The following is a 25,019-nucleotide window of genomic DNA, read 5'->3' on the forward strand; positions in this document are numbered from 1 at the left end:
TCATCACAGCAAGGGAAGAGGGAGTATAAATGAGACACTGCTCACATCCAGGAGGCAGCAGGTACAAGGGGACAATCCCAATTCGTGACTTCAGACCTCTGTTTCCTCACCTTTGAAATGAGAATGACACTGTACAGAGAAGAGTTTGCAGAAATCCTTCTGTTGCACAGCTCATGATATTGCTTCATCACCAGTCACGACAGAGATTCCTTGCTCTGCCAGGACCACCCGCCCCCCAGCATGCGCAGTAGTAACAAGTACTCAGGGTGCCTCTCGTGACTCTGCTGTGTCCTCTCCCTTCTCCTTAGTCTTAGCCGTCATTCCTTTTCCTTCCTCCTCTCTCTTCTGGAAAGGACAAAGGAGTCGGGTGGTGACTGTCATCTTGTTCCCACCCTTACTAACCTTTGTGACCTTGTGACTTTCTTAACGTTGTGTGGCCTTGCACAAGGCTTTAACTCTAAGAAAAACAAGGCAGACAGTGCCAGTTGTGCCTTTGGAGAAGAGTTGTCTTTGAGAGCAAGAGCAGTGACACTTGTGAAAGTGCTGGTGACAGCTCCTGTGTGACAAGCACCTTCTGTCAGCCAGGCCTTATACTAGATGCTTCTTGTCTAACTCACAGCAGTTCTATTATGTAAGTGCCTGTGTCGAGGGTTCCAAAGACCATGCCCATGTTCAGAGGTTTGCTAGACAAACTCCCAAGACTCAACCTATAGTTAAGATATATAGTGACATAAAAGGAATACACGGCTGTTCACAAGGGGAAAACATGCGGGCAGAGTCTGGAGGAATCTACTTGGAGGCTCCTTATGTCCCCTCCCTCCTAGAGGGGCCACGTAGAGCATATTCTTCCCCCAGCAACAAAAACGCAGCAGCGTGTGTGTGGTGTCTCTGCTCAGGAAATCCCATTTGAGACTCGATGCCCGGGATTTTACAGGGAGCTGGTCACATAAGCATCTTCTGCCTGGCAAATGCCAAGATCCCAAACTTCCTGAAGGAAAGCACGTGTTCAGCATAAACCAGGTGCAGACAATCCAGGCAGTTAAGCACCCTCCTCGGTTAGGGACCAGTAGGGGCTCTCTGGAGCACAAGCTCCCAGATGCCAGGTCTTTCTCAGAAGAGCAGTCTCAGACCTGCTACGTTAACTCTTCCCTGTACAGTGTCACTCTCATTTCATAGGTGAGGAAACAGAGGTCTGAAGTCATGAATTGGGATTGTCCCCTTGTACCTTCTATCTCCTGGATGTGAGCAGTGTCTCATTTATACTCCCTCTTCCCTTGCTGTGATGAGGTTGGATAAGAATTGGTTGGTCAGAGCCTTGCTCAGGTGTATCAGTGGGCCTCCTGGGAGCGAGCAGCTACAGCACTTGTCTCTGCCTGCCTGGATATTGGGCTCCACCCCAGACCCCAGGAGTAAGGTCCCAGCAGACGTGGAGTAGTTTCCCTTGGGACTTGTGCCTTGCTCTCCTGGTGACCCTGCCCACCCCCGCCCCCAGGCCTGAGATCCTGAAGCACGAGATGAAGGTCTTTTTTGTGAAGTACAATGACCCCATTTATGTGAAGCTGGAGAAACTGGACATCATGATTCGCCTGGCCTCCCAGGCCAACATTGCCCAGGTCAGCAGAGGGTGGTGAGTGGGGCCCATGGGCTTTGGTGTCTGTGGTCTCTGGGCCAGCTGCCTGATCTCGCTGTTAATAGCTCCTCCTCAAGAGTGCTTAGCCCAGAGTCTGGGGCTTTGTAAGCACTCAACAAATGTTACCTGATATTTCTATTGCTAAAGAACTTGTTCTCGCTATTATTACCTATCATTCATCCATTTGTAAAGTGGTTGATGTGTTAGCCATATCAACCTAAAATAAAGGCTGTTTGAGCCCTGTGATCTGATGCCTCCTTGCTTCCCATTTGAGGCATCTGACACCTCTCTCCTTCCCCTTGGGCCTTCCACCTTGATCAAAGAAACCCATCCTTCTAGGGGTCTGCATGCCCACTGCCCAGGGTGTCCTATGGGGTTCCCCTAGCAGAGCGCACATACACACACACGTCCCCGTCCTCTATTTGAGCCACAGGTGTTGGCGGAGCTGAAAGAGTATGCGACAGAGGTGGATGTGGACTTTGTTCGGAAGGCTGTGCGGGCCATCGGGCGCTGTGCCATCAAAGTAGAGGTGAGGCTCTGGGAGGAGAGAGGGAAAGGAAGCTGAAATCAGGAAACCAGTCTGATTCTAGCAGAATCTGCTACCTACTCGCAATCCACAAAGGCCTAAAGGTTACCCCCAGAGCCCCACAAGGCACCCATTGTGCAGATTTGGTTAGATTCCTTTTCAGAGCTTTGTCTTCCACTCTTTAATCCCCTTTAGGCCTTCTAGTTGCTGTGGATTCAGTTAACCCATCATAATCGTGGGATCTCCTACAGCATTAGCTAAGATGATGAGGCAGCCGCAAGTTAGCTTTGATCTGGTAGGGTTGGCTGTCCACAAGCCCCTTTCTTCCAAGCTGCTAAAGGTGCTGCAGACCTGTGTCCTGGCATTTCATCCGCTCTCATTCTCTACCTATAGGGAGATTCCTTGACCACTGAGCTGGGCTCTTCTTAATTGGGGCCATCGGTGACTAGAAGGCCCTGGGATAGCCGGTCTCCCACAGCCAAGACCCTTGAGACATTTTCCCCTTGACTCCTGTGATGATAGTCCTGAGAAATTTCTCCACCACGGTATAAGTGCAGTGTGTTGAAATAAAGGAGAGAAGGACTGGCCCTGAACAGAGACTTTCTATTGGTTTTTGGTCACAGGAGGCCATTTTATGAAGCAGGTAAAAGCGAGATGGATCAACCTAGAGCAGTCCCTTGACTCTCAGAACTCCCAGAGGAAAGCTGAAAAGACTTGACCTGGGAAAGCTCTGAAGACTTGCCCTGCTCTTAGATGCTGTGCCTCTGGCTTTTTTCCTTAGTCTAATTCTCTTCCTGTGTCTCTGAATTCCATGGCCGTGATTTTGTCCTTGTTCTTTCACCTGTTAGCTGTGGAGAGTGGTCTTTGTTCTCCCACTGTGACAAGGACTGACTTTGAGCCCTGGCCCGAGGCATGGTCATCAGAGGTTCTGTTGGAAATGGGTACAGTGGCCTTGCCCACACTATTCCTCTCCTCTTCCCACCTAGCAATCTGCGGAGCGCTGTGTGAGCACACTGCTTGATCTCATCCAGACCAAGGTCAACTATGTGGTCCAAGAAGCCATCGTGGTTATTAAGGACATCTTCCGCAAGTACCCCAACAAGTGCGTGCCCACTGCCCCCAGTGCAAGGGCGATGTGGCCGTGCTTGGGAATGGGGACGGGGACAGATAGGGAGGAAAAGGCAAGAGGAACCTCTCCTCTCTTCCCAACTTCACTGCCACAAGGAACATTTCAAAAGAAGCCCTTTGCTTTTCCTTATTTCCCCTGGGCTTCCCTGCTCTGCTCACCAGGCTAAAACGAGAAATAAAGTGTAAATGATAAAATTCAGATCCTTTTAACCCAGCCCTGCTCTAGAATTTTAAGGGGTAGCTGCCTGCTTTACGTGACTCCTGCTAGGCCTCCCCTAGTGTTTCCCCCTCGGTGCTCATGGGCCACCGATGTCCTGGTCTTGCAGGTATGAGAGCGTGATTGCTACCCTGTGCGAGAACCTAGACTCGCTGGACGAGCCTGAGGCCCGGGCTGCCATGATCTGGATTGTGGGCGAGTATGCTGAGCGGATTGACAATGCCGACGAGCTGCTGGAGAGCTTCCTTGAGGGCTTCCATGATGAGAGCACCCAGGTAAGCTGTCAGCGAGGCACACTGGGCTTGGTCCTGCCTCTGTTGCAGGCCTCAGGCCCTCCCTCCTGACATGGCACTGGCAGGGTAGACAGATGGATAAGTGACATGTAGGAGGTAATGGCTCCTTTTCCTCCATCACTGCAGTATCTAATAGGTATCCGTAAGGATAGTCTGTGTTGGTGTGTATTTAAAACAGGCAAAAGTTTTTTGTTTTGTTTTAATTTTGTATTTTATCTTTGGGTAGGCAATAAATTGATTTGGTTCAAAATGTAAAAGATACAAAAGTTGCATGGTGATAGGTTTTCTTCTCACTGCTTTCATCGATCACCCAGTTCTCTTCCCCTGAGATCACAAATGTTACTGGTTTCGGAGAGTTCAAGAGTACACTAGCAGATACACACACAGATGTGCATGCATACATTTTTCTCCCATTTATTTTTAAACGCTACTGGTAGTTTGCTATATGAATTCAAATTGCATTTTTGCATTTTTTCACTTAAAAATATATCTAAAGGTCATACCATTCTTAAAATTGATGAGAACCATTCTTTTTTTTTTATTATTAATTAACGGAAAAAAAGAAATTAACCCATCATTTAGAAATCATACCATTCTACATATGCAATCAGTAATTCTTAACATCATCACATAGATGCATGATCATCGTTTCTTAGTACATTTGCATCGGTTTAGAAGAACTAGCAACACAACAGAAAAAGATATAGAATGTTAATATAGAGAAAAGAAATAAAAGTAATAATAATAGTAAAAAAAAAACAAACCCTATAGCTCAGGTGCAGCTTCATTCAGTGTTTTAACATGATTACTTTACAATTAGGTATTATTGTGCTGTCCATTTTTGAGTTTTTGTATCTAGTCCTGTTGCACAGTCTGTATCCCTTCAGCTCCAATTACCCATTACCTTACCCTGTTTCTAACTCCTGCTGGACTCTGTTACCAATGACTTATTCCAAGTTTATTCTCGAATGTCAGTTCACATCAGTGGGACCATACAGTATTTATCCTTTAGTTTTTGGCTAGACTCACTCAGCATAATGTTCTCTAGGTCCATCCATGTTATTACATGCTTCATAAGTTTATCCTGTCTTAAAGCTGCATAATATTCCATCGTGTGTATATACCACAGTTTGTTTAGCCACTCGTCTGTTGATGGACATTTTGGTTGTTTCCATCTCTTTGCAATTGTAAATAACGCTGCTATAAACATTGGTGTGCAAATGTTCGTTTGTGTCTTTGCCCTTAAGTCCTTTGAGTAGATACCCAGCAATGGTATTGCTGGGTCGTATGGCAATTCTATATTCAGCTTTTTGAGGAACCGCCAAACTGCCTTCCACAGTGGTTGCACCCTTTGACATTCCCACCAACAGTGGATAAGTGTGCCTCTTTCTCCGCATCCTCTCCAGCACTTGTCATTTTCTGTTTTGTTGATAATGGCCATTCTGGTGGGTGTGAGATGATATCTCATTGTGGTTTTGATTTCCATTTCTCTAATGGCCAGGGACATTGAGCATCTCTTCATGTGCCTTTTGGCCATTTGTATTTCCTCTTCTGAGAGGTGTCTGTTCAAGTCTTTTTCCCATTTTGTAATTGGGTTGGCTGTCTTTTTGTTGTTGTTGAGTTGAACAATCTCTTTATAAATTCTGGATACTAGACCTTTATCTGATATGTCATTTCCAAATATTGTCTCCCATTGTGTAGGCTGTCTTTCTACTTTCTTGATGAAGTTCTTTGATGCACAGAAGTGTTTAATTTTGAGGAGCTCCCATTTATTTACTTCCTTCTTCAGTGCTCTTGCTTTAGGTTTAAGGTCCATAAAACCGCCTCCAGTTGTAAGATCCATAAGATATCTCCCTACATTTTCCTCTAACTGTTTTATGGTCTTAGACCTAATGTTTAGATCTTTGATCCATTTTGAGTTAACTTTTGTATAGGGTGTGAGATATGGGTCTTCTTTCATTCTTTTACATATGGATATCCAGTTCTCTAGGCACCATTTATTGGAGAGACTGTTCTGTCCCAGGTGAGTTGGTTTGACTGCTTACTTTGTTTTATAACCTCCATAAGATTCCTGCATGCGGAGGGACCATGCTTTGTTTAACCATCCCCTTTTGATGGACATTTAGGTGTCCTGTCTTCTCTCTTCTAAGCAGTTCTGCTGTGCACATATGTAGACATATCTGGAAGATAAATTCCTAGAAATAGGATGCTTGGGTAAAAGGGCATGTGCATTTGAAATTTTGCTAGCTTTACTAGGTTTTCCTTGTTGTAGATGTTATACCAGTTTACACTCTTATCAAGATGTGTGTGAGTGCCCATTTCTTTACCTCCTTGCCTAGCCTTTTTATTTTTCTAGTCCACTAGATGAAAAGGGGGTACCTCAGGATCATTTTGATTTATTTCCTTAATGAGGAAGGTTGAGCAGCTACTCATTTGTTTTCTCTTTTCTGTGAACTGTCTGTTCATGTACACGGACCTTTAAAAAAGAGTCTTTTTGTAAATACAGAAATCTTAGCTGCCCAGTGGAGGCAATGTGATCTAAGGAGTCAGAGTATGGACCATGGGCCTCAGGATCTGAGATCCAGAGTTCGAATCCATCTTCTGCAACTTCCTGGCAGTGTGACTTTACCCTAATCGCTTTCCTCTCTATGCCACCTTTGTAAAATGAGGATCACAATACCCTCATCCCATTACTGTGAATGTTAAATGGACACGCTGTGTGTGATTAACACATGCCCAGCCCATGATAAGAAATTGTTAATTTCTTATCATGTAGAACTGGTGTTGGTAATAATTGATTTCAAAAGCAAATTAGTCCTGGCAAAAAGGGGAACTGACTGGTTCCTGTAACAGGCATGTCAGGAAGCATGCTCCCTCACTGCATTCCTAGATGAGGATAGAAGCTTCCAGCTGTCTCTGCATCCCAGGGGTGCCTTCTGGCTCAGGCAGGCTCCCGTGAGTGGGGCTAGGTCCCTACAGCCTAACCACTTCCCTCAGTTCCAACGAAAGTCCCCAGGGCCTGTGTACCTTATCCCTGAGCCAGTTGCTGTTACTAATTGACCAGGTCTGTCAGGCGCCATCCCAGTCTCTGTGGACTGAATGGGGCCAAACAAAGAGTAATTCGCTGAAGGAAAGCCAAAGTTTCTGTTACCGGAAGATGGAATAGTTTCTGGATGGGCAAAAACCACAGGTGTCCATTATGAATAACAGTAATAGCCCCAACCATCTTTTCTCTGCTGCCTGTGATGGGTTCTACCCCTGCGATTGGTCCTGCTGCAGAGGGTATCCCACCAGGGAGTATTTCCGTCCACCTAACAATAAATCTTCTGCAGCTTCCCCTCCACCCCCACTCAGCTAAGCATGCTGAGGAGCCAGGATTAGGGAAGTCAGACAAGGAAAAGGTAAGAAGGAAGCCAAGTGTAGTGGGGGGAAATGGGCCTCTGAAGTTTTGGATCCCAGCTCCTCCTCTTGTTGCGTGGACTTGAGCACTTCAACTCATCAAGCCTGTTTCCTTGTCCCGAGTGCAGCATTATTGCAGAGATTATGAGATGGTGTGTGTCAAGTGCTGGGCTCAGGCACTCAGGAAATAATAGCTGGGTGCGGGTGTTTTAATTAAGTGGCTGTTACCTCTGCCTCCTGTGTTCACACCACAGTTCAGAACTCTTTTATGAACACTTATTTAGTGCCTCACGGTTTTGGAATTTTTTTAGACTGCTCTTTGAACCTTTTCATCCTAGGTTCCTTGGCCTCTTTAGCCATGGAATACCTTGGCTGAGGTAGGGCATTAGTCCAGCCTACCCCTTGCCTCTGTCCTACCCTGTCCTGTCTGGCATCATTGCAGGAAGGCTGCCCTAAAAATGCCAGCTAGTAGGGAATTTGCCTCTCAGCTGAGGCAGCTGAGCCAGGGCAGCAGTCCAGCCAGTGGGCAGCACTGCTGACCTGAGTTTGAATGTCAGGCTGAGGAGAACTTGATAGAGTCCCCGTGTGGTGGTGATGATGATGAGCAGAATACACGAGTGCTTGTCTCAGCGACTCTCCCGTTAACCCTGTGATGTAATACTGCTGTACCTATTTTACACATGAGTAAACCAAGGCTCAGAGAAGTTAAATGACTTGTCTAGGATCACCCAACTGAGAAGTGATAGAACCAGAGTTAAAATGAGGTGTGGCATGACTCTCTTACTCCAAGTCAATGCCATAAATTGCCATTTTTCAAAGCTCGTAAGAACCCCTGAAATAAGCCACACCTCTCCTTTCCAGACACTAAATGGCTTCCCAGAAGCCACCCCACGGGGACTGGAGCCGTGTCTGGAAGCCAGTTTCTGGGCTGCCTCTTGCCTTTGAAACAGCTAGCCCACAGCTCTTATGCCACTGGCCCATTTGTAAGCAGATCACAAGGGCTGCATATCACGGAATCCCAGAAATAGGCCTGATCCCCCCCACACTGCCTCCCGCCGTCAGAACCCTGCACACCCACATAATTAAGCCATTTATTTCTGTAAGTGTCCTCCTGCCGGCCAGGCCCCAGGAACTGCCATCAGCACCATGCCTCCTGAGCCCACCTCCTGCCACAGCCCACCAACACTTGTCCCCGGCTCAGGGGCTTATGGCAGAATGAAGTTATGGCTGAGGAGGGACTGTGTGCAGAGAATTGTTGTACATCAGCAAGTATTTATCAAGTACCACTATGCACCAGGCGCTAGATTGAGCAATAACTAGCAAAACAACAATGAGGAAGAGTCTAGTGGCTAGAGAGCGTTCCCAGTTCTGCTGGGCCAGCTCCGAGGGAAGGTGGAGGAGGCTGCACAGTGCAGGTGGTCGGGGGAACATCCTCAAGACCTAGCAGTAGGCAGTGGCTTCTTAAACTTTATACTCAAAGCACAAGCCACGAAAAAAAATTGATAAATGGGAACTCCTTAAAATCAAAAGCTTCTGTGCCTCAAAGTACTTTATCAAAAAGGTGATGAGGCAGCCAACTCAATGGGAGGAAATATTTGGAAACCACATATCAGATAAAGGTTTGATATCCTGTGTACATAAAGAAAGTACACAACAACAAAAGAAAAAGCAACCTGATTATAAAATGGGCTAAGGATATGAACTGACATTTTTCCAAAAAGCAAATAAAAATGGCTACAAAAAGACGGAAGTATAGATGAAGGGGGAGAAGTTAGTAAGAGATCCTAAGGGTGGAGAAGTGTTGGCCAAGCCAGGGGCCACAGGAGGAGTGTTGAGGTGAAAGCTGCAGCCTAGGTGACAGGCAGGGGCTGAGAGAGAATTGTTCCAGTTCTTTCACGGAAGCACAGCTCCTTGATGGCAGGGTGTCTCTGTGGGCCCCGCTGATGCAGTCCCTGGGGCCTTCGCTGACGCTTTTGCCACCCTTCATGATGGATGGCCCCCTTAAGAGGTGCACCAGCCCCACCAGTTGCCATTTCATGCTGTGCTTCTTAAGGCACTACAGGGCTCTGTGCTCTGAGGAGCACCCCCACCCATCAGGTTTCTGAGACACCAGAGCTGGGACTCAGACCCCCAGCCTGCCCAACAGTGCAGTACTCAGCTCCTCCCTGAGTGAGTAATACCAAATCTGGGCTGCTCAGCAGCACCCACAGCTCCTGCTGGCTTGAGCCTGGATTCCCTGGTAAACCACCAAACCTAGGAGATTTGCTCTTTGCCTGCGCACATTTTGCTCATTCCTTTGCCCTAAATCCCCCATTTAAAGCCCAGATTTTTTCCTCCTCCTCACCCTCTGCAGGTCCAGCTGCAACTGCTGACAGCCATAGTGAAACTTTTCCTGAAGAAACCCACGGAGACCCAGGAGTTGGTGCAGCAAGTCCTCAGCTTGGCCACGCAGGTGGGCCCCAGCCCCCTACCACCCAGCACAGCCTTTGCTCTAGCAGGGGAGTGTGGTCCACAGAGTCAGACCTGGGTAGTCCCACCCCCAAGACTGGCACCTTTGAGGGGTTTGGCCCCAGAATAATTCAGTCCTTCAGAGAGGTCAGGATCCAGCTGGGAAGTCACGATCTAATTAAAATGAAGTGGAGTCAAACGGTGAAGTTGTGACAGTATAAATGAGAGGAGGATGAGTTCTGTGAGAACCAAGTAGTTGGGGGAAGTTTCTAGGGATCTTCATAGAGCATGGAGGCTTTTTGTAGCGGGCAGCGAGGGCAGTCCAGTAAGGAGTGAGGAGAGATAGGAGTGGGCATGGTCTGCTTGAGGCCGGGGCTGCAGTGGGAGCCAGTTTAACAAGCCTATGGTTCTGGGGCGTGTCTGTTCATGTTGTTCCATGCAGGCCCGGGAAGCAGTCAGGTTGCCCTCATTGGCAGCCTGTGGTCCTACCTGGAACATGGGTCTGTGGGAAGAGGGTTTCCTCTCTTCCCCTAACCTGGTTGCTCAGCCTGGGTTTCCTGAACTTCTCATCCCTGCACCAGGACTCAGACAACCCAGATCTGCGGGACCGCGGCTACATCTACTGGCGCCTTCTCTCCACCGACCCAGTCGCTGCCAAGGAGGTGGTGCTGGCTGAGAAGCCGCTCATCTCTGAAGAGACAGACCTCATCGAGCCCACACTCCTGGACGAGCTCATCTGCTATATAGGCACGCTGGCCTCCGTTTACCACAAGCCGCCCAGCGCCTTTGTGGAGGGTGGCCGGGGCGTGGTACACAAGAGCCTGCCCCCTCGCACTGCCTCGTGAGTGAGATGGGCCCATCTGGGTGGGTCTCAGCGCTTCAACCTCCTGTTTGGTTCCTCTGCTCGTGGGTGCAGCTCTCGGGCCTGAGTGATGCATGAGTCAGAGGAAAACCATGCTTCTAGCTTTAATTGAGTGCTTACCACACACTAGGTGTTTTCTCGGGGGCCTTGTGTGATCTGCACATGCACACTGAGAGAAAATGTCCCCATTTGACCGATGAGGACAGTAGGTATGGAGAGCTGGAGCAATTGGTCCAAAATCCCACAGTCGGAGAGCAGCAGGACTAGCACGTGGACACAGTTCTGTCTCCCTCCACAGCCCATATTTTTCTCACTTCCTGTGTCACTCCAAGCAGTTGGTTTGACCTGCTCACATAGTTCTATGGATATGAGCATCCACTTTTCTCTTTTGGATGGGCCGAGTCGTGGAAACCCAGCCAGCTTCTCCCTTTGTTCATCCACCCATGAAGCTGGATCTCTTGAAAAGCCTGAAAGATGGATTAGATGTGGGAAGTGGGAATGGGGAGGAAGAGGGGTCACGTAGATGGCCCCTTCTTGGGTCAGCGAAGAGACCAGGTGCCTGGTGGAGGATCCTGGAGACTGGGGTTCTTTGACCTCCTGAAATACCCCGACAGCCCCACCCCGATGACCCTTTCCCTGCTGTGTCCCGGCAGGAGTGAGAGCACAGAGAGCCCTGAGGCGGCCCCTGCCGCAGCCCCATCTGGTGAGCAGCCGGATGTCATCCCCACCCAGGGTGACCTGCTGGGTGACCTCCTCAACCTCGACCTCGGCCCCCCGGTTGGTGGCCCACCCCCAGCCTCCTCAGTGCAGGTGGGAGCTGTGGACCTTCTTGGCGGCGGCCTTGACAGCCTGGTATGTTCCGGGGCCCTTCTGGGTAATGTTGATTTCGATGGTCTTCAAAGGAGCAGTTGCTGAGCCCCTCTCTGTGCTGGGCACCGGCCAAGTGCCCCAGGTACTCTACAGTGAGTCCTGACCATCTACCTGCAGAGATTCCCTAGTGAGAGATGAGAAAACTGAGTTTTAGAAAGGAGACACAACCTTCCTCCCAAGATAGTACTTAAGTGACAGAGACAGGATTCAAACCCATTGTTGGACTGTTGAGTGCCAGGCAACCTGAGTCAAGATAGGGCCAGTCCCGGACCCTTTCCCTGATTCTGGTCTCCAAAATCACCTTTGCCTTCTAAGGTTTTGGGCTTTCCTGGCTTCAGAGAGCCTGGCTGTGACTACTTACCCTTACGTTGTGCCAGGTAGGGGCATCCTGTTTGGACTAGTCTGGTGAGAGAGGCCCAGGAGAAGTCAAGGACAGAGTTCCAGGGAAGTGGGGGAAACTGACCTGGTTATTCCCCTAGGGGTTCTTCAGAGAGGTGGCAAGACCGGGTAGAGAGACAACTGAGCCCCTATCCCTTGGCCATGCCTGCCTCAGGTCCCCAGGGCTACAGAATGAGGGCAGGAGTCTGGCGGCCAGTGCCACCAGAGAAGGGGTAGGGAGAGCTGGGGTACTGGGTGGGGGGGTGGGGAATGGGCTCGATGGGTAGGGCCTTCACGGAGATGGGGCTGGGCCTTGTCCACGCCTGGACCACGTTGTTCTGAGCTCAGTTCCATGGAGCAGCAGTTGACTAATCATTTCCCCTTTCCCTTTCTCTCTCTTGTTTCTGTGTGTTTTCTTTTTTGGCTTTTCTTTCTGCATGTGGCTGCCTTTTCTCTTCACCCTGCCTGCTTCTGCTTGGAGATGGGGGATGAGTCTGAAGGGGTACGGTTCAGTCCTTTCATGTCTCCAAGCCTTCATCCCTGCTCCTTGGGGTGCTAGCCCAGCATCTTAGGAGACAAAGCTGTCAAGACATTCCCTTCCTCCTGTACCCTGGGCTTCCTGTCCACTGTGTCCTGGCAGCCCGTGGTTTTAGTACCACTGGCTGCATATCCATGAACTCTTCACCCTGTCCTCATCACCTCATGACAAGTTGCCTTGTCATCCTGAGACTTGCCAGCACTTTCAGTCTTCACTCCTCCTGTCTGGAGGGAGAGTGCCTGTCCCATCACAGCAGTATGTCTCAGGTGCCCTTTTATCCATGGGCTGAGTTACTTAGGGATTGTCCCCAGCCCTTCCCCAGTGGACACCCTCTAAGGCTGAAGCCTTGCAGGCCATGGGGTGGGGGTCCTCAGCCTTTCTTCTCCACTCACCTCCCTCTGTCTGTTCCTGCTGCTTAGAGATGAGGTGAACAGCAGCCCTGTAGCACCCCCCTGCCCCATACCCTGTTTTCTAAAGAATCAGATAGCTACACTTCTCACCCTGGGCCCCCAATATCACTACTTCTGATGCCTGCCTCTGAGCCCTTTCTCTTCCTTTGCAGATTGGAAACACCAATTTCACAGCACCACCTGCAGCAGCAGTACCAGCCAACCTCGGAGCACCCATTGGTGGTGGCTTGAGTGACCTCTTTGACCTGACCAGTGGCGTGGGCACGCTGTCAGGATCATACGTGGCCCCCAAAGCAGTAAGTAACATGCCTTCTCTCATGGAGGGAGCAGAGAACCATCGCAGAGCTTGATGTGCAGGCTAAAGTCCACAGGCCTGTGGCATGCAGCTCGGGCCGGCACAGCAGTTGGCTAGAGCAGTGATAAGAGAAACCAGGGCTTTCAGGAGCACAGAGGGAGGAACCCAGTCAGCTTTTGTGGGGGCCCAGGGAGGTGTTCCCAGAGTAGAGGTACTGGAGCTCAGGGCCAAGCCAAAGTGGGGAGAGGATGCCAGGCAGAGGGAGCAGCCTGGGGAGAGGCCCCAAGCTGTGAGGGTAGCTTGGCTTCTCCAGGGAGCTGACAAAGACCCTGTCTGGCTACAGTAGTTATGCTCAATTCCCCTTCTTTATAATGCACTGTTTCGAATGCCCCTTTTCTACCCTTAAATGATAATTTGTGGGCTGTGTAACCTGCCTATGCGTAGACTCACAGAAAGAATCAATAAGATGCTATAACTGTATAAAGGTGACATAAAAGGAAGGAAACTGTGTATCCCAATAGCATAAATGCTTAGGCACACTTGCCTAGAAGATATGGTGAAGTCTCCAGGTGTTTGCAGCAGTGCATAGAAGTCCTGTGACAATAGACAGAGTTTGCAGCTCAGGCACCATGAGGGGTGTTGCCAGTGAGGCTGTAAGTTTCTGAAGTGGTGACTGATTCTCAAGGAAAGTTCTGAACAAAACCAAGAGCAGTCTTCCCTTGATTTTTAAAGTAGTTACTTTCCTAGGAATGTCAGGGTATACTGAAACCAAGCAGAAAGTATACGAGGGAGGCAGGGTACTTCTCATGTGGACTCTTGTCCCCAGAGCAGAAGGTCCAGCATCTCTGATCCCACCCATTAAAGGTCAATAGTGGCTACCCCCTCCCATGGTGTCACCTGCTGTGCCCCACCAATCCCCAAGTGCTCCTCTGGAGATCCTAACTCTGACCCTAGTTAGGATAGTTAGAGAGGGAAGAAGCTGACAAGATTCGCAGGACCTGCTATATTTGCTCTTGACCTTGGCACACTGGAAGCTATTGGAAGGTTTTAAGTAGAGTGATGAACTGATCAGATTTGCACTTTAGAAAGGTCACTCTGGCTGCAGCTTGGGAAATGGATTGGAAGGTTTAAGAGAAGAAGCAAGGATCTGGAGAGGAGACTGGCAAGAATCTGATGAGTGGTGGTGGCAGTCTGGATGAGGAAGGCAGGATTTAAGATTTCCTTCGAGGTAGAAATGGCCAGATGCAGGGCCAGTAGGAAATGGTGGAAGGAGAGTTCTGGCATGAGATCTGGGCAAGGGGAGGTGCCATTTGCCAAGATGGGAATACAAGAAGGGGGAGGGACAGAGAGCTGAAAATGTGTGAAAATGTGTAAAAATGTGCAGGTCTGGCAATGAAGAGAGTGCAGCTTGGGCTGCACCCCCAGCCTCAGGGAAGCTGCCAGAGGAACATGTTCTTGGAGAGGGATCTGGCCTGATCCCCCTCAGGACAGTTAGGTCAGAAGCTGTGTCTGCTGCGTGGTTCCTAGCCAGAGCCACTCATTTCTGAGGTTCCCATCCCAGAGTAGGACATGGCTGGCCTCCAGGACACCGTGGTATCTGCCTTGTTGCTGAGGAGCTGTGAGTCCAGCACCTGCTCTTCGCTGACCTGGCCTCACCCCCAGTGGGACCTGGCCGCCAGGCAGGACCTGGGCCCCACGAGGCCAAACCCCGCGATGCTAGCAGCTGAGCTTTTATGTACCAGCGACTGCACGAGGCTTCTGCGTACATCAGCCACTGAATCCTCCCAGTAACCTCATGCTGCTCTTGGTACCGTTTTATGGTTGAAAAATCACAGTGCCTGTCCCCAGGGTCACATAGCTGGTAAGTGGTGAGAGTCTGGAACTGAAGGTAGGGCAGTGGCACCCAACGTTCTGCTCCTGACCCCTACATCATCGTGCCCCAAAGGCTTTGATAACCTCCTACCTGCTTGCCTTAATGTTGTTGTCAGGACAAGCAGGCTTAGAGAGAGCATGGGGATATATGATATGATATAAATATGTTTAGCTGCCAATTACTACTTGGATTTGGCTACACCAACATGTGAGACTGCCCCAGACAGGTTAAAAGGCCAATAGTACAGGCATAAGGCAAAACTAAGTGATGAAAGAGCAGCAAATGCCTGGAACCCTGTTAGTGCCAGCCCTGCTAGGCGTTGCAGAGCTACCAGGAATATAAAACCTAGTGCTTGCCCTTGGTGAGCCTGCCCTCCATTTGTGTGTTTGCCTTCACTTTAACAGGTGTTAGCACTGCTTTGTCCTATTTGAGGGTACCTACAGCAAGTGCTGGAAATGAAAGAGAAATTGGCACGTTTGCCAAGTTAAGAGTAGGCAGGGTATGGGCGGGCCATGGTGGCTCAGCAGGCAGAGTTCTCACCTGCCATGCCGGACACCTGGGTTCAATTCCCAGTGCCTGCCCATGCAAAAAAAAAAAAAAAAGAGAAGGCAGGGCAGGTTGCCTGGAGGAGGAGTACTGTCAGCACTACCTTGGCCATAGGAAGGTCCAGGATGACAGAGGGTTCCTCTGTCTCCTGACACCCGCAGGAATGCGCTCTCCAATTCAGAAGCTTTGGGTAGGCAATCTCCATTTTCCTGTTAGTGTCCTGACTACTGAGAAGCAGTTGTCCTGTGTGCACATTCCTGCCCCCCTTTTGGGGATAAATACATTCTCCTTCCCTTCTGGTCAAAGCAGGGGTGAGGCCCTCTGTGTATAGAAGAACTTTGAGTTGTTCCAGCATTTTGGGACCCTGGGTGGTGGCCCCTTGTTCACTCATGCAGTAAATGTTGTGAATTATTCTGAGCTAAGCCCTGTGCTAGACTCTGTTACCCCAGTGACCAAGAATGATGAGATTTCTGCCCACCTCAAATGGTAGTCGGTACTAGTGGCAGAAACAATGATGCTGTCTGTACAGGGGCGCTGCCTGTGAGGGGCGTGTGATGTGAGGGGCCATGTGAAAGGCAAATGCTTTCTCCATGCGCTGTTCTTCCGGGCGCACAGGCCATACGATTTCTGCCCTCGCTGGTGGGTCCAGGAGGTACAGAGGGTGATGAGGAGCTAGCCAGGTAGCATGGAGCAGGGTGGGGCTGGGCGAGAGCTTCCCTCGCAGAGGGAACAGCAGTGTGAGACCCAGAGGAGCAAGTGCAAACCGAGTCTGGGGAGGGAGTGGGTGGGCAGTGGCAGCCATTGAAGGATTGTTTTGTTTTGTTGTGGTAACATAATATAACATAATGTTGCCATTTTAACCATTTTTAAGTGCCTAATTAGTGACATTAATGACTCTTACAGTGTTGTGCTACCATTATCATCTTGCACTGAAGGGTTTTAAGGGTGCCATGATCAGATTTGTATTTTAAAAGAGGATTTTAGCACCTAGGAGAGAGGAATCAGGGCAGCCGCCTAGGAGGCCAGAGCCATTACCTGGTGAACTCCGAGGGCAGCTCAGACACAGGCCTTGCCAGTGGAGATGGACAGTGAAGGGCTCCTTGAAAAATGAGGAGGTAGAGTGGACCACATGGCTGTGAGGTGACATTCCCGGTGGCATGAGGTTCCTGGCCCTGGGCACTTGGGAGATAAAGGGGCCTTCTCTAACCCAAGATATGCTGGGGGAAGCAGGGTGTGAGCTTGTTGCCCTCCCTGGCCTGTGGCCACCCAGGTGTGAGGAGCAGTCTGAGGGGCATCTGTGTGTCCACAGAGTGACAGCAGTGGGGCTCATGGGCAGGGTTTTCACTCGTGGAGTTTGTCAAGAAACATTCTCCGAACACCTGCTCCACACCAGGTTCCCAGCCACAAATATAAAGATGGAGAAGCTGAGCCCTCCCCTCAAGATGCTTGCTGGGTGGAGGGAGGCAGAGACACGCACACTCACATCTGTCAGCCGTAATGCTCCTGTGGCACGACCTCGGGGAAGCAGCCTTGGGTAGCAGGCAGCCCTTGAGTTGAGACTTGAATGTCAGGGGTCCTTTCAGTACTGTCCTTGGTCAGTCCAGCTTCTACAATTAAAAGCTGGTCTGGGGGTGCATGGATAGTTCAGTGGTATTCTCGTCTGTCATGTGGGAGAGCTGAGTTTGATTCCCAGCCCATGCTCTTCCCCCAAAACAAAACAAACAAGCAAACAAAAAAAAATTCAACAGATAGTGCTACAATAACGGCATACTCACATGGAAAAAGAATGAAATGTGACCCCCGCCATACAGCATACAAAATAACAAAAAGATGAACAAAAATGCTGGCCTGGCCTTCTGTGAAGGGTACAGGTTGTGACAGCCAGGGGGTTCTCAGGCTCTGTGAAGGCCCAAGGTGTTGCTGGGCACTCGGCTCTGCCCTTGGCTGGTAGGAGGCTGGCAAGATCCCACCTGTCTGGTCACTGTCCTTAGCCGTACTTTCCTGAGTGTTTTCCTTTGATCTTTGGAGACTCGGATTAGCACCTGAGCTCACCCAGCGCCTTCCCACCCGAGCTGCTTTGCAGCCACACCATGGTGGCCCTGGGTGAGCCATACTGAACCTTCTCATTGAGATTTACCTGGCCCATCCCCTGATGGTACAGGCAGATGTGGCAGATCTGAGAGGCCCTTTCAGGAAAGCAGAAGAGAGAAAGAGCCCTCAGGTGGGCTGTTGAGTTTGGGTAGGGGGTAGAGGTCAACAGCAGCTCCGTTCCACTCCCATCTCTGCAGGTCTGGCTCCCGGCCATGAAAGCCAAGGGACTGGAGATCTCAGGCACCTTCACCCGTCATGCAGGCACCATCTCCATGGACCTCCAGCTGACCAACAAGGCCCTGCAGGTCATGACCGACTTTGCCATCCAGTTCAACCGCAATAGGTGAGTTCCCAGTGGCCCACAAGTGTGTGGTGGCAGGGCCTTCCTAGGTTGTTTGTGAGTCCCCAGCATGGCTGTGCAGGCAGAGACAGGGCGCTGCCCAGGACCTACTGCCTCCTCACCGGTGGATGTTCTCACCACTCCCCCACCTCCCACAGGTCACAGCTCTCCAAAGCAGTGTATTTTCCCCCCAGTGGCCTCCCTATGTGGACTGCAAAGTACGGGCTGGGAGGGGAAGTCTCCCTTATTTTTGCTTTTCTTCAGTTCCCAAGGCAGTAGTTTAAAGATAAAAATCTCCAGCTCCAGGCCAGGAGCCTGCCTTTGGCAAGTACTCACATACGGAGAGAAGGGAGCTCAGAGCCTGTTCTCCTGGGCCTGAGTCATTCATTCCCAGGTCCAGGAAGCAGCTCAGAGAAGTCTGGTGGGAGTGGGCTACCTGCCAGCCTCCCTGCAAGGCAGAGGATTAAACCGTCTGCCAGGGCCTCTGGGAGTGGTGGCCATGCTGGGCTCACCCCACGGAGTTCCTGCTGCATGTCAGTGGGGCAGGTCACCTGTCTGGCCCCATGGGGGTCTGCCAGGGCCCAAGGCGGGCACTCGGGGAACCATGCAGCCTCTCCTGATGATTCTTCTTCCTGAGCGGCTCCAGTGATGAGCAAACTGAGCCTCTAAGAAGTTGACTGAAGGGGCTGCTTCCCCAGTAGGGCTGGGGACTGGTGGGTTCCATTCGTCCATGGATTGTGGGAGGGTGGGGAACGCTGCCACTTACCCTTAGGCGACCCTAGACTGCAGAAATGCTTCAGGGACTGGCTCCGATGATTCCCTACCCCTTGAATCCCAGGCCCTGGGCCAAAGGTTTAAAAGCATTTTCTTACCTGGACCACCTGACATTCAGTTGATGCCATTGCCCTCTTTTAGTAGGTAAGGACATCTGAGCTCAGAGAGGACAAGTGCATTGTCTAAGAGCACACAGTGGGCAGTGGGGAGCTCCCAGAAAGGCTTGAGCTGCTAAGCCACCTCTAGCCTTGTCCCAGGAAGGCCTGCATTGTCCAGGGTCAGCCTGCTCAAGCTCTGAGTCTCAGCAGTGCCGTTCTGGGTGTGTGCATATCCCTCCCTTAGTCTGTATGTTCTCATCTGAGATGTTTTTAACACCTGTCGCTGTTTTTATGAGACTGGGAATCGGTGTGACCTCAGCTGCCCAGCCTGAGCCTAGAGAGGGTTCATTAATGGTCCCAGGCAATCCTTGTGTGATTAATCTTCTAAGAACCTGCACCTTTCACCTTGTTTTGTCAGCATGCTGCCTCAAGGGAAGCGGGCCTCTCCTGAGTCTCCGTGGCCATTGTGCGGTCTGGCCAGTTCTGGCTCGTACAGTAAAACCCACCGTCTCACCTGGAAGTAGTCAGATCCCCCTGGGAGATGAGGGTCTGCAGCAGAGACTTGGGCAGTCACAGAATTTTGAAAGTAGAAGCAGCATGTAGTCCAGGCCCAGATAAAGCCTGGGGCTCTGTTAGAGCTCCTAGAGGGCAGGGCAGGGCAGGGCTGGGCTGCATCCTACCTAGCCTACACAGCCCTAGCCAGAGGAGAAAGAAGGGCAGAAATCAACCAACTTCCTGCCTATAGCCAGGCTGGGCAGTGCAGCCAGCCCAGAGCTTTTTCCCCTCTCCACATGGCCTTGGGGAGGGGGTCAGGAGCTCAGGTGAGGCCAGCTTGGTGGAGAGGCTCCCTGCCACCTGCAGCCCAGCTCAGAGCCCAAGGAGCCCCACTTGTCCCCGTATCAGCTCTCCCCACCATCTTGCGGGGGCTTCTCTTTCCCCAGCTTCGGCTTGGCCCCCGCCGCCCCCCTCCAGGTCCACGCACCACTCAGCCCCAACCAGACTGTGGAGCTTTCCCTGCCTCTCAACACGGTGGGCTCGGTCATGAAGATGGACCCTCTGAACAATCTCCAGGTGTGTCCGTGCAGTAGTCAACACTGCCCCCCCCCCTTCCTTATTCAATCCATCAGTCCCAGGGGAAGGTGGCAGAGGGAGAGGCCTGTGGCCTGGCCAGGCTGCATCTGTGAAGTTGTGCTCTGGACCGCAGAACTGGCAGGAGGTGCTCAGGCCAGAGGGAGCAAAGGGGGGTTTTGCCAGGGAGGGCCATGTAAGGGGAGCTGCTCATGTTGGGGGCTCTTCCTGGGGCCTCAGAGTTTCTGTATCAGCAGAAGAGTAGGTTGTCAAGCCCCAGGGACCGACTACAATCCCCCCCGCCTTATTTCCAGGTGGCTGTGAAGAATAACATCGATGTCTTCTACTTCAGCACCCTGTACCCACTGCATATCCTCTTTGTGGAGGATGGGAAAATGGGTAAGTCATGGAGGAGCCCCTGGAATCCTTGGGGCTGTGGCTTGGCCTGTCCATGGTGAGGCCTTTACCTGAAGTCATTGAGTACCCCTGGGACCCCTCTGGGCCTGGTTGGCTGTCTCTGGCCTGGCAATTGGGCCGGGCCATGCAGGAGCTGTCGGCCGGGTTCTCCTGCCTGCCTTTCAGTCTTGCTGGTGGCCTCTAGCCAGCCATCCCCCAGGTGTCTGTCCACAGGCTCCCAGGCAGCAAGCCCAGGTCAAGCCACACATACCGGGTGGCCTGGCCAGAACCCACTCCCCACCCCCAAGAGCTCACTCCCTGCCCTGGGCCAATATGTCTCCCCTACTACCACAAAAGCCCTGTGATGCAGGCAGTGTTGTCTTGATAGAGGTTGAGGGGCTGGCCTCAGTCACGTGCCCAGTAAGGGTGGGCCCTTGAAGCAGGTCCGTTTGGTTCAGCACTCAGACTCTCACTGGGAACACGAAGCCCAAGCCTGGTCTTTAAGGACCTTCCAGTCCAGTGGGTGAGAAAGGGGTGAGAGACGCACCCACTGTCCAAAGAGCCTGCCCCTTCCGAGCAGCCTGGGGGCCCTGCCAGGTTCTGGGCGCCTGTGGGTTCAGCAGGGCTGTGACTACTGCACAGGCTGCTCACAGCCCAGTGGCAGAGGAGAAACCCATGTGGGGGGGAAGGAGCAGGGATCAAAGGCCCTTCCCTGAGGCGGGAAGCCTGTAGGGTTTGGGACACAGCACTGGTGATTTCCTTTACAGAATTGAGGGTCTGCTCAAGGAAGCATGTGGCAGAGCTAGCGTCAGCTACAGTCAGGCCAAGCCTGCCCATCCTCAGCTTCAAGGATGTAGCTTGTCATTGAGGGGGTGGGTTATAGGTTTATCAGGGGCCCATCTCCTCAACCCACCCGTTCACCCTCCAGACCGCCAGATGTTCCTGGCCACGTGGAAGGACATTCCCAATGAGAATGAAGCACAGTTCCAGATCAGAGACTGCCCCCTCAATGCAGGTCAGGACCCCCGAGCCCCCCTCCCCTGCACCTCAGGCCCTTTTCCCCATCGCTGACGGGAGCCATGCACGGCCGTCTGACCCCGCAGAGGCTGTGGGCAGCAGGCTGCAGAGCAGCAACATCTTCACCATCGCAAAGAGGAACGTGGAGGGCCAGGACATGCTCTACCAGTCCCTGAAACTGACCAACGGTATCTGGGTGCTGGCAGAACTGCGGATCCAGCCGGGCAACCCCACCCTCATGGTGAGAGCCTGCGCCTTTGCTGCCGGCCCTGGAGCCCTCCACCACCCTGTCCTGGTTGGTCCCTCCTGCTTCCCCCATGTCCTGGGCCAGGGGTCAGCTCTCACCCACACCAGCTCTGCTGGGAGGCAACTTGCCAAGGGTCCCTTTGAACCTGGTGGTAATGAGAGTCAGAATTCTGTCCTGTCAGTTTACCAAGACAAGTTACCCAGCTAGGTCTCAGAATAGTTCCTTAAATTAGGAGACTCGATAAATTTGGGCTCTGTGTGGCAGTGGCATTGTCTGAGCCCCCATGGCTGGGAAGTGGTGTTGCTAGGCCCAGGCCCTGGGCTGCTCCCATTTCTCCCTGCCTGAGTGCCCAGCTCAAAGGACCTTGGTTCCAAACAGGCCCATCCTTCAGCCTTGGAGTTAGCTCCCAGTCAGCACGTGGCTGTTGTGAGGGTCCATGCTGCATTTTAGATGCTTAGAGAACTCCTCAGGACCTGCGCCCCCCTTCTGGCAGGCATACCCCCTCCTGACATGCCTCCCTGGGCCCCGCCATCAGGGCCGGCACCGTAGTTAGTTAGGGGCTGTGGTGGTGACTTGGGTGGTGGTAATTTCCATCTCCCTGTGTTTGCTCGCTGCATGCCCACCTCCCCACTGGCCCGTGGTGCAGGACTTGGAGGTCAGCAGATGCTTTTCTCTTCCCTTCTCCCTCCTCCTCCCCAGCCATATCTCGCCACCCATCTCATGGCTTGGCTCTGGTGCTCTCATTCCTCACCTCACCTGCCGCTCCCCAAAGCTGGCAGATGCACGTGGGCTGCAGGTGACCCCCCTATGCCAAGCTCCCAGAAGTTTCCAAAGCAGGTGGCCCCGGTGGGAGGAGCTGGCACCCCCACTTCCCAACACAAGTGCAGAGTCCTTTCAGGGAGATTTAGGGGATCCTGTGGGGGCCACCACTGCTGACTTCCAGAGCTTTATTTACCCCTTCCCCTCCCCTTTCTAATTGCACCCTTCAGAACCGGTAGTTTTGAGTGGAAAGGGTGGGTGGCACTTCCTTCTCTGCCTGTAATCTCAAGACTCATACCAACATTAGAACTGAGTCAAAGTGTTAACATACCAGCCTTCTATGCAGAAGAGCAAGGAGTAATGTTAGTCACTCACTGTCACCCCTGAGCAAGGCCCCACCCCTTCCCAGCCACCCCACCCTCCCTGGGCCACTCTCTGGGTGCTGAGTGGGACCAGCTTTCACTCTCAGCTCTGGCTCGTGCATGACTCATGCTTCTTGCAAGTTGGGATCTTGTGGCTGAGCTGACAGCAGGTGTGTGGGCTACAAGTAGATCTGTCCACACCCACCGGCTGCAGCTACCAGCCCGTCAGCTTTGCACCACACTCTTCCTCGAGCCTCGCCTCCTCCTGCCCTCCCTGCACGTGCCTCTTTGGCCTGATGAATGAATGCCCCTGGAAGGAGCTCCTGAGGTGAGTGTTCTCTGTCCTCTGACTCCTCTTCCCCTGCAGCTGTCCCTGAAGTGTCGAGCACCAGAGGTGTCTCAGCACGTGTTCCAGGCCTACGAGACCATCCTCAAGAACTGAGGCCCCATCCAGTGCCCGCTTCAGCCCTCTGCAGTCCCGTTAAGGAACCTCTGGGTGGGGCAGCAGCATCTCCTCCTCCCGGGGCGGGGGGGGGGGGCGCCTGGCCACCATGGGTTCTCTGGTGGTGGCTGCAGTGCCACCCGTGGGCCCTGGGGCCAAGCGGCACCCCCTTCTCCTAAAGTGAAACCTCACAGTGCACTTCTACTCCGGGACGCCCCCCTTAACGTTGCTGTGACACTCAGGGTCAGGTGGGGAGGGCCCACCTGGGGACATCCCAGGATACTTGTGTTCTCCTTCCCCTTGCCTGGATGTGAACACAGGGTCCTCCCCTCGGGCTCCCAGCCCAGGAACCCCTCTTTTCCTCAGTCCCTTGTCGGTGTGGACAGGCCCGAGTGTCACGGAGGGTCCTCGTGATACAGAGACCTGTACTGTCAGGGATGGCGTTCTGGGAGTCCTAGGTGCCGACAGGCAGAGCTGCGTCCCCCCGTCCCTCACTGCATCCGCCTAGCCCAGCCCCAGCTCCTCACGTCACACGGGCCTCCAGGCTGATGCCCTGCGGCCATGCCAGTCAAGCCACAGCCTCCTGAGCCTCCTGAGCCTCCGGCCAGTCAGCACTGTGGGCAGAAACCCCTGGAGCCCCTGGCCCTGGCTCCCACTCTCTTGGCAGCTGCTGTGTCCTGCCCCGAGGACTGTCACTGCCTCTGTGTTCCTTGTCTGTACCCCACAGAGTCTAGGGTCCCTGGAGCAGAGATGGGGCCCGAGGGCCCAGGGCATGTGGGTCAGAGGGCATGCTCCCTGTTTGGGCTTTGGGGTTTCTCTCCAGTCTCTGCTAACCTCTTCCTGGTCTTCCAAGTTTCCGTTGTGTCTGACAGAACTTTAGGTTTTCCTGTTTCTCCTGTTTAATAATAAAGAGAGATTCTGCTTTTGGCAATCACAGACACTTTTTTCCCCTCCAACAAATGTCAGAATTGAAAAACTGCCTCTGAGGGTTCAGGGTTGGTTTTCTGACCCCTGCAAGTAACTATATCTAATATATATAAATATAGAATATATATTGTATGTTTACTCTTATTTTCATAAAGAGAAAGTGAATAAAAATGATGATATCAAGTGTGTCCCTGGCCAGTGTGTCAGGTCCTGAGCTGCCTCTGGGTGGGGCCCAGACTGCAGGGACGCCAGCGTCGCGAGCTTGAGCCTGGAGGACAGTGCCTTTCCCTTCACTCTTCTCCTGGGAAACTGGTTTCTGAAGCCTGGTGGTCTCCACAGCACGTCTCTTGCCTTTGATCTCAACTCCACCCTCAGCTGATGCCATCTTTGATCTAGGCCAGGAGGGCTGAAGTTCCTGCATTGGTTTTTCCCAGCTCCTTGACAGGTGGGGAGGTCACAGGAGGACGAGGAGGTGTGCTTATGGGGGAGTGGGGGGGACAGCTGGGGATTCAACCTGGGAGCCAGGAGAGGGAGAGAAGGGGTTGGGTGGGTGTGCTACAGCCTCCACCCAGTGGCCTAGCAGCAGGGGAATGGGCAGGCTGTCCCCGCTCTGCACCAATGCTGGTTCAGTGGGGACTAGGCTAGCAGTCTCCTCAGCTGCCACAAGGACACCCCATGTGGTCCAGTCCCAGGCTGGCCTGGACCCTGGGGAGGACAGCCAGTCCCTGGAATGTCACTTCCAGACCAGCCCCACCCTTGGCTGGCAGGGCTGGCAGTTTACCTTTAAGGGAGGAGCAGCCTGGCTACCCCCCATGCCCCATCCTGTTTCAGCCCCAGCCACGCGCTCGTGCCCTCTGCACTTGGGGCCTGCCCAACCTGCTGGGGAAATGCAGGGCACTTGGCCTCCCATCTCTGGGGTGTCATGTGCTGCCCTGGGGACCACAGACTATAGTCAAGGTCCTGCACAAGGCAGCCGGAGTCCTCGCCCTACTGTGGGATTGGAGGCACTGGGTTCTGAGCCCGTGATGAGGGCTCTCACCTTGGCCTGCTTTGTTGTTGCTTCTGGGGAACAGGGCTTGCCACTC

General features: G+C 52.3%; 1 protein-coding gene and 1 non-coding gene across 3 annotated transcripts in view; both read left to right on the plus strand.

Moving 5' to 3' along the window:
- AP1B1 (adaptor related protein complex 1 subunit beta 1) overlaps positions 1–24,117 on the plus strand; it is a 57,102-nt gene extending 32,985 nt beyond the window's left edge. The window contains exons 8-22 of one of the 2 annotated variants that reach the window (XM_077160633.1): positions 1,493–1,613; positions 2,064–2,159; positions 3,143–3,258; positions 3,611–3,776; positions 9,547–9,645; positions 10,223–10,482; positions 11,157–11,355; positions 12,233–12,253; positions 12,852–12,995; positions 17,702–17,847; positions 19,658–19,787; positions 20,099–20,183; positions 21,109–21,195; positions 21,284–21,438; positions 22,933–24,117. In XM_077160633.1, the coding sequence (XP_077016748.1) occupies positions 1,493–1,613; positions 2,064–2,159; positions 3,143–3,258; positions 3,611–3,776; positions 9,547–9,645; positions 10,223–10,482; positions 11,157–11,355; positions 12,233–12,253; positions 12,852–12,995; positions 17,702–17,847; positions 19,658–19,787; positions 20,099–20,183; positions 21,109–21,195; positions 21,284–21,438; positions 22,933–23,007 (1,900 nt within the window). In that variant the 3' untranslated portion in view covers positions 23,008–24,117. The remainder of the gene's footprint in view (positions 1–1,492; positions 1,614–2,063; positions 2,160–3,142; positions 3,259–3,610; positions 3,777–9,546; positions 9,646–10,222; positions 10,483–11,156; positions 11,356–12,232; positions 12,254–12,851; positions 12,996–17,701; positions 17,848–19,657; positions 19,788–20,098; positions 20,184–21,108; positions 21,196–21,283; positions 21,439–22,932) is intronic. The other variant, XM_077160634.1, reaches the window with a different exon arrangement.
- Positions 18,444–18,540, plus strand: LOC143685455 (small nucleolar RNA SNORD125). Its single transcript, XR_013176678.1, has one exon. It is a non-coding gene; the product is annotated as a small nucleolar RNA SNORD125 (small nucleolar RNA).
- Positions 24,118–25,019: the final 902 nt, after the last annotated feature.

The sequence above is a fragment of the Tamandua tetradactyla genome, chromosome 5, assembly GCF_023851605.1.
Source record: "Tamandua tetradactyla isolate mTamTet1 chromosome 5, mTamTet1.pri, whole genome shotgun sequence".
Classification (NCBI taxonomy): Eukaryota; Metazoa; Chordata; class Mammalia; order Pilosa; family Myrmecophagidae; genus Tamandua; species Tamandua tetradactyla.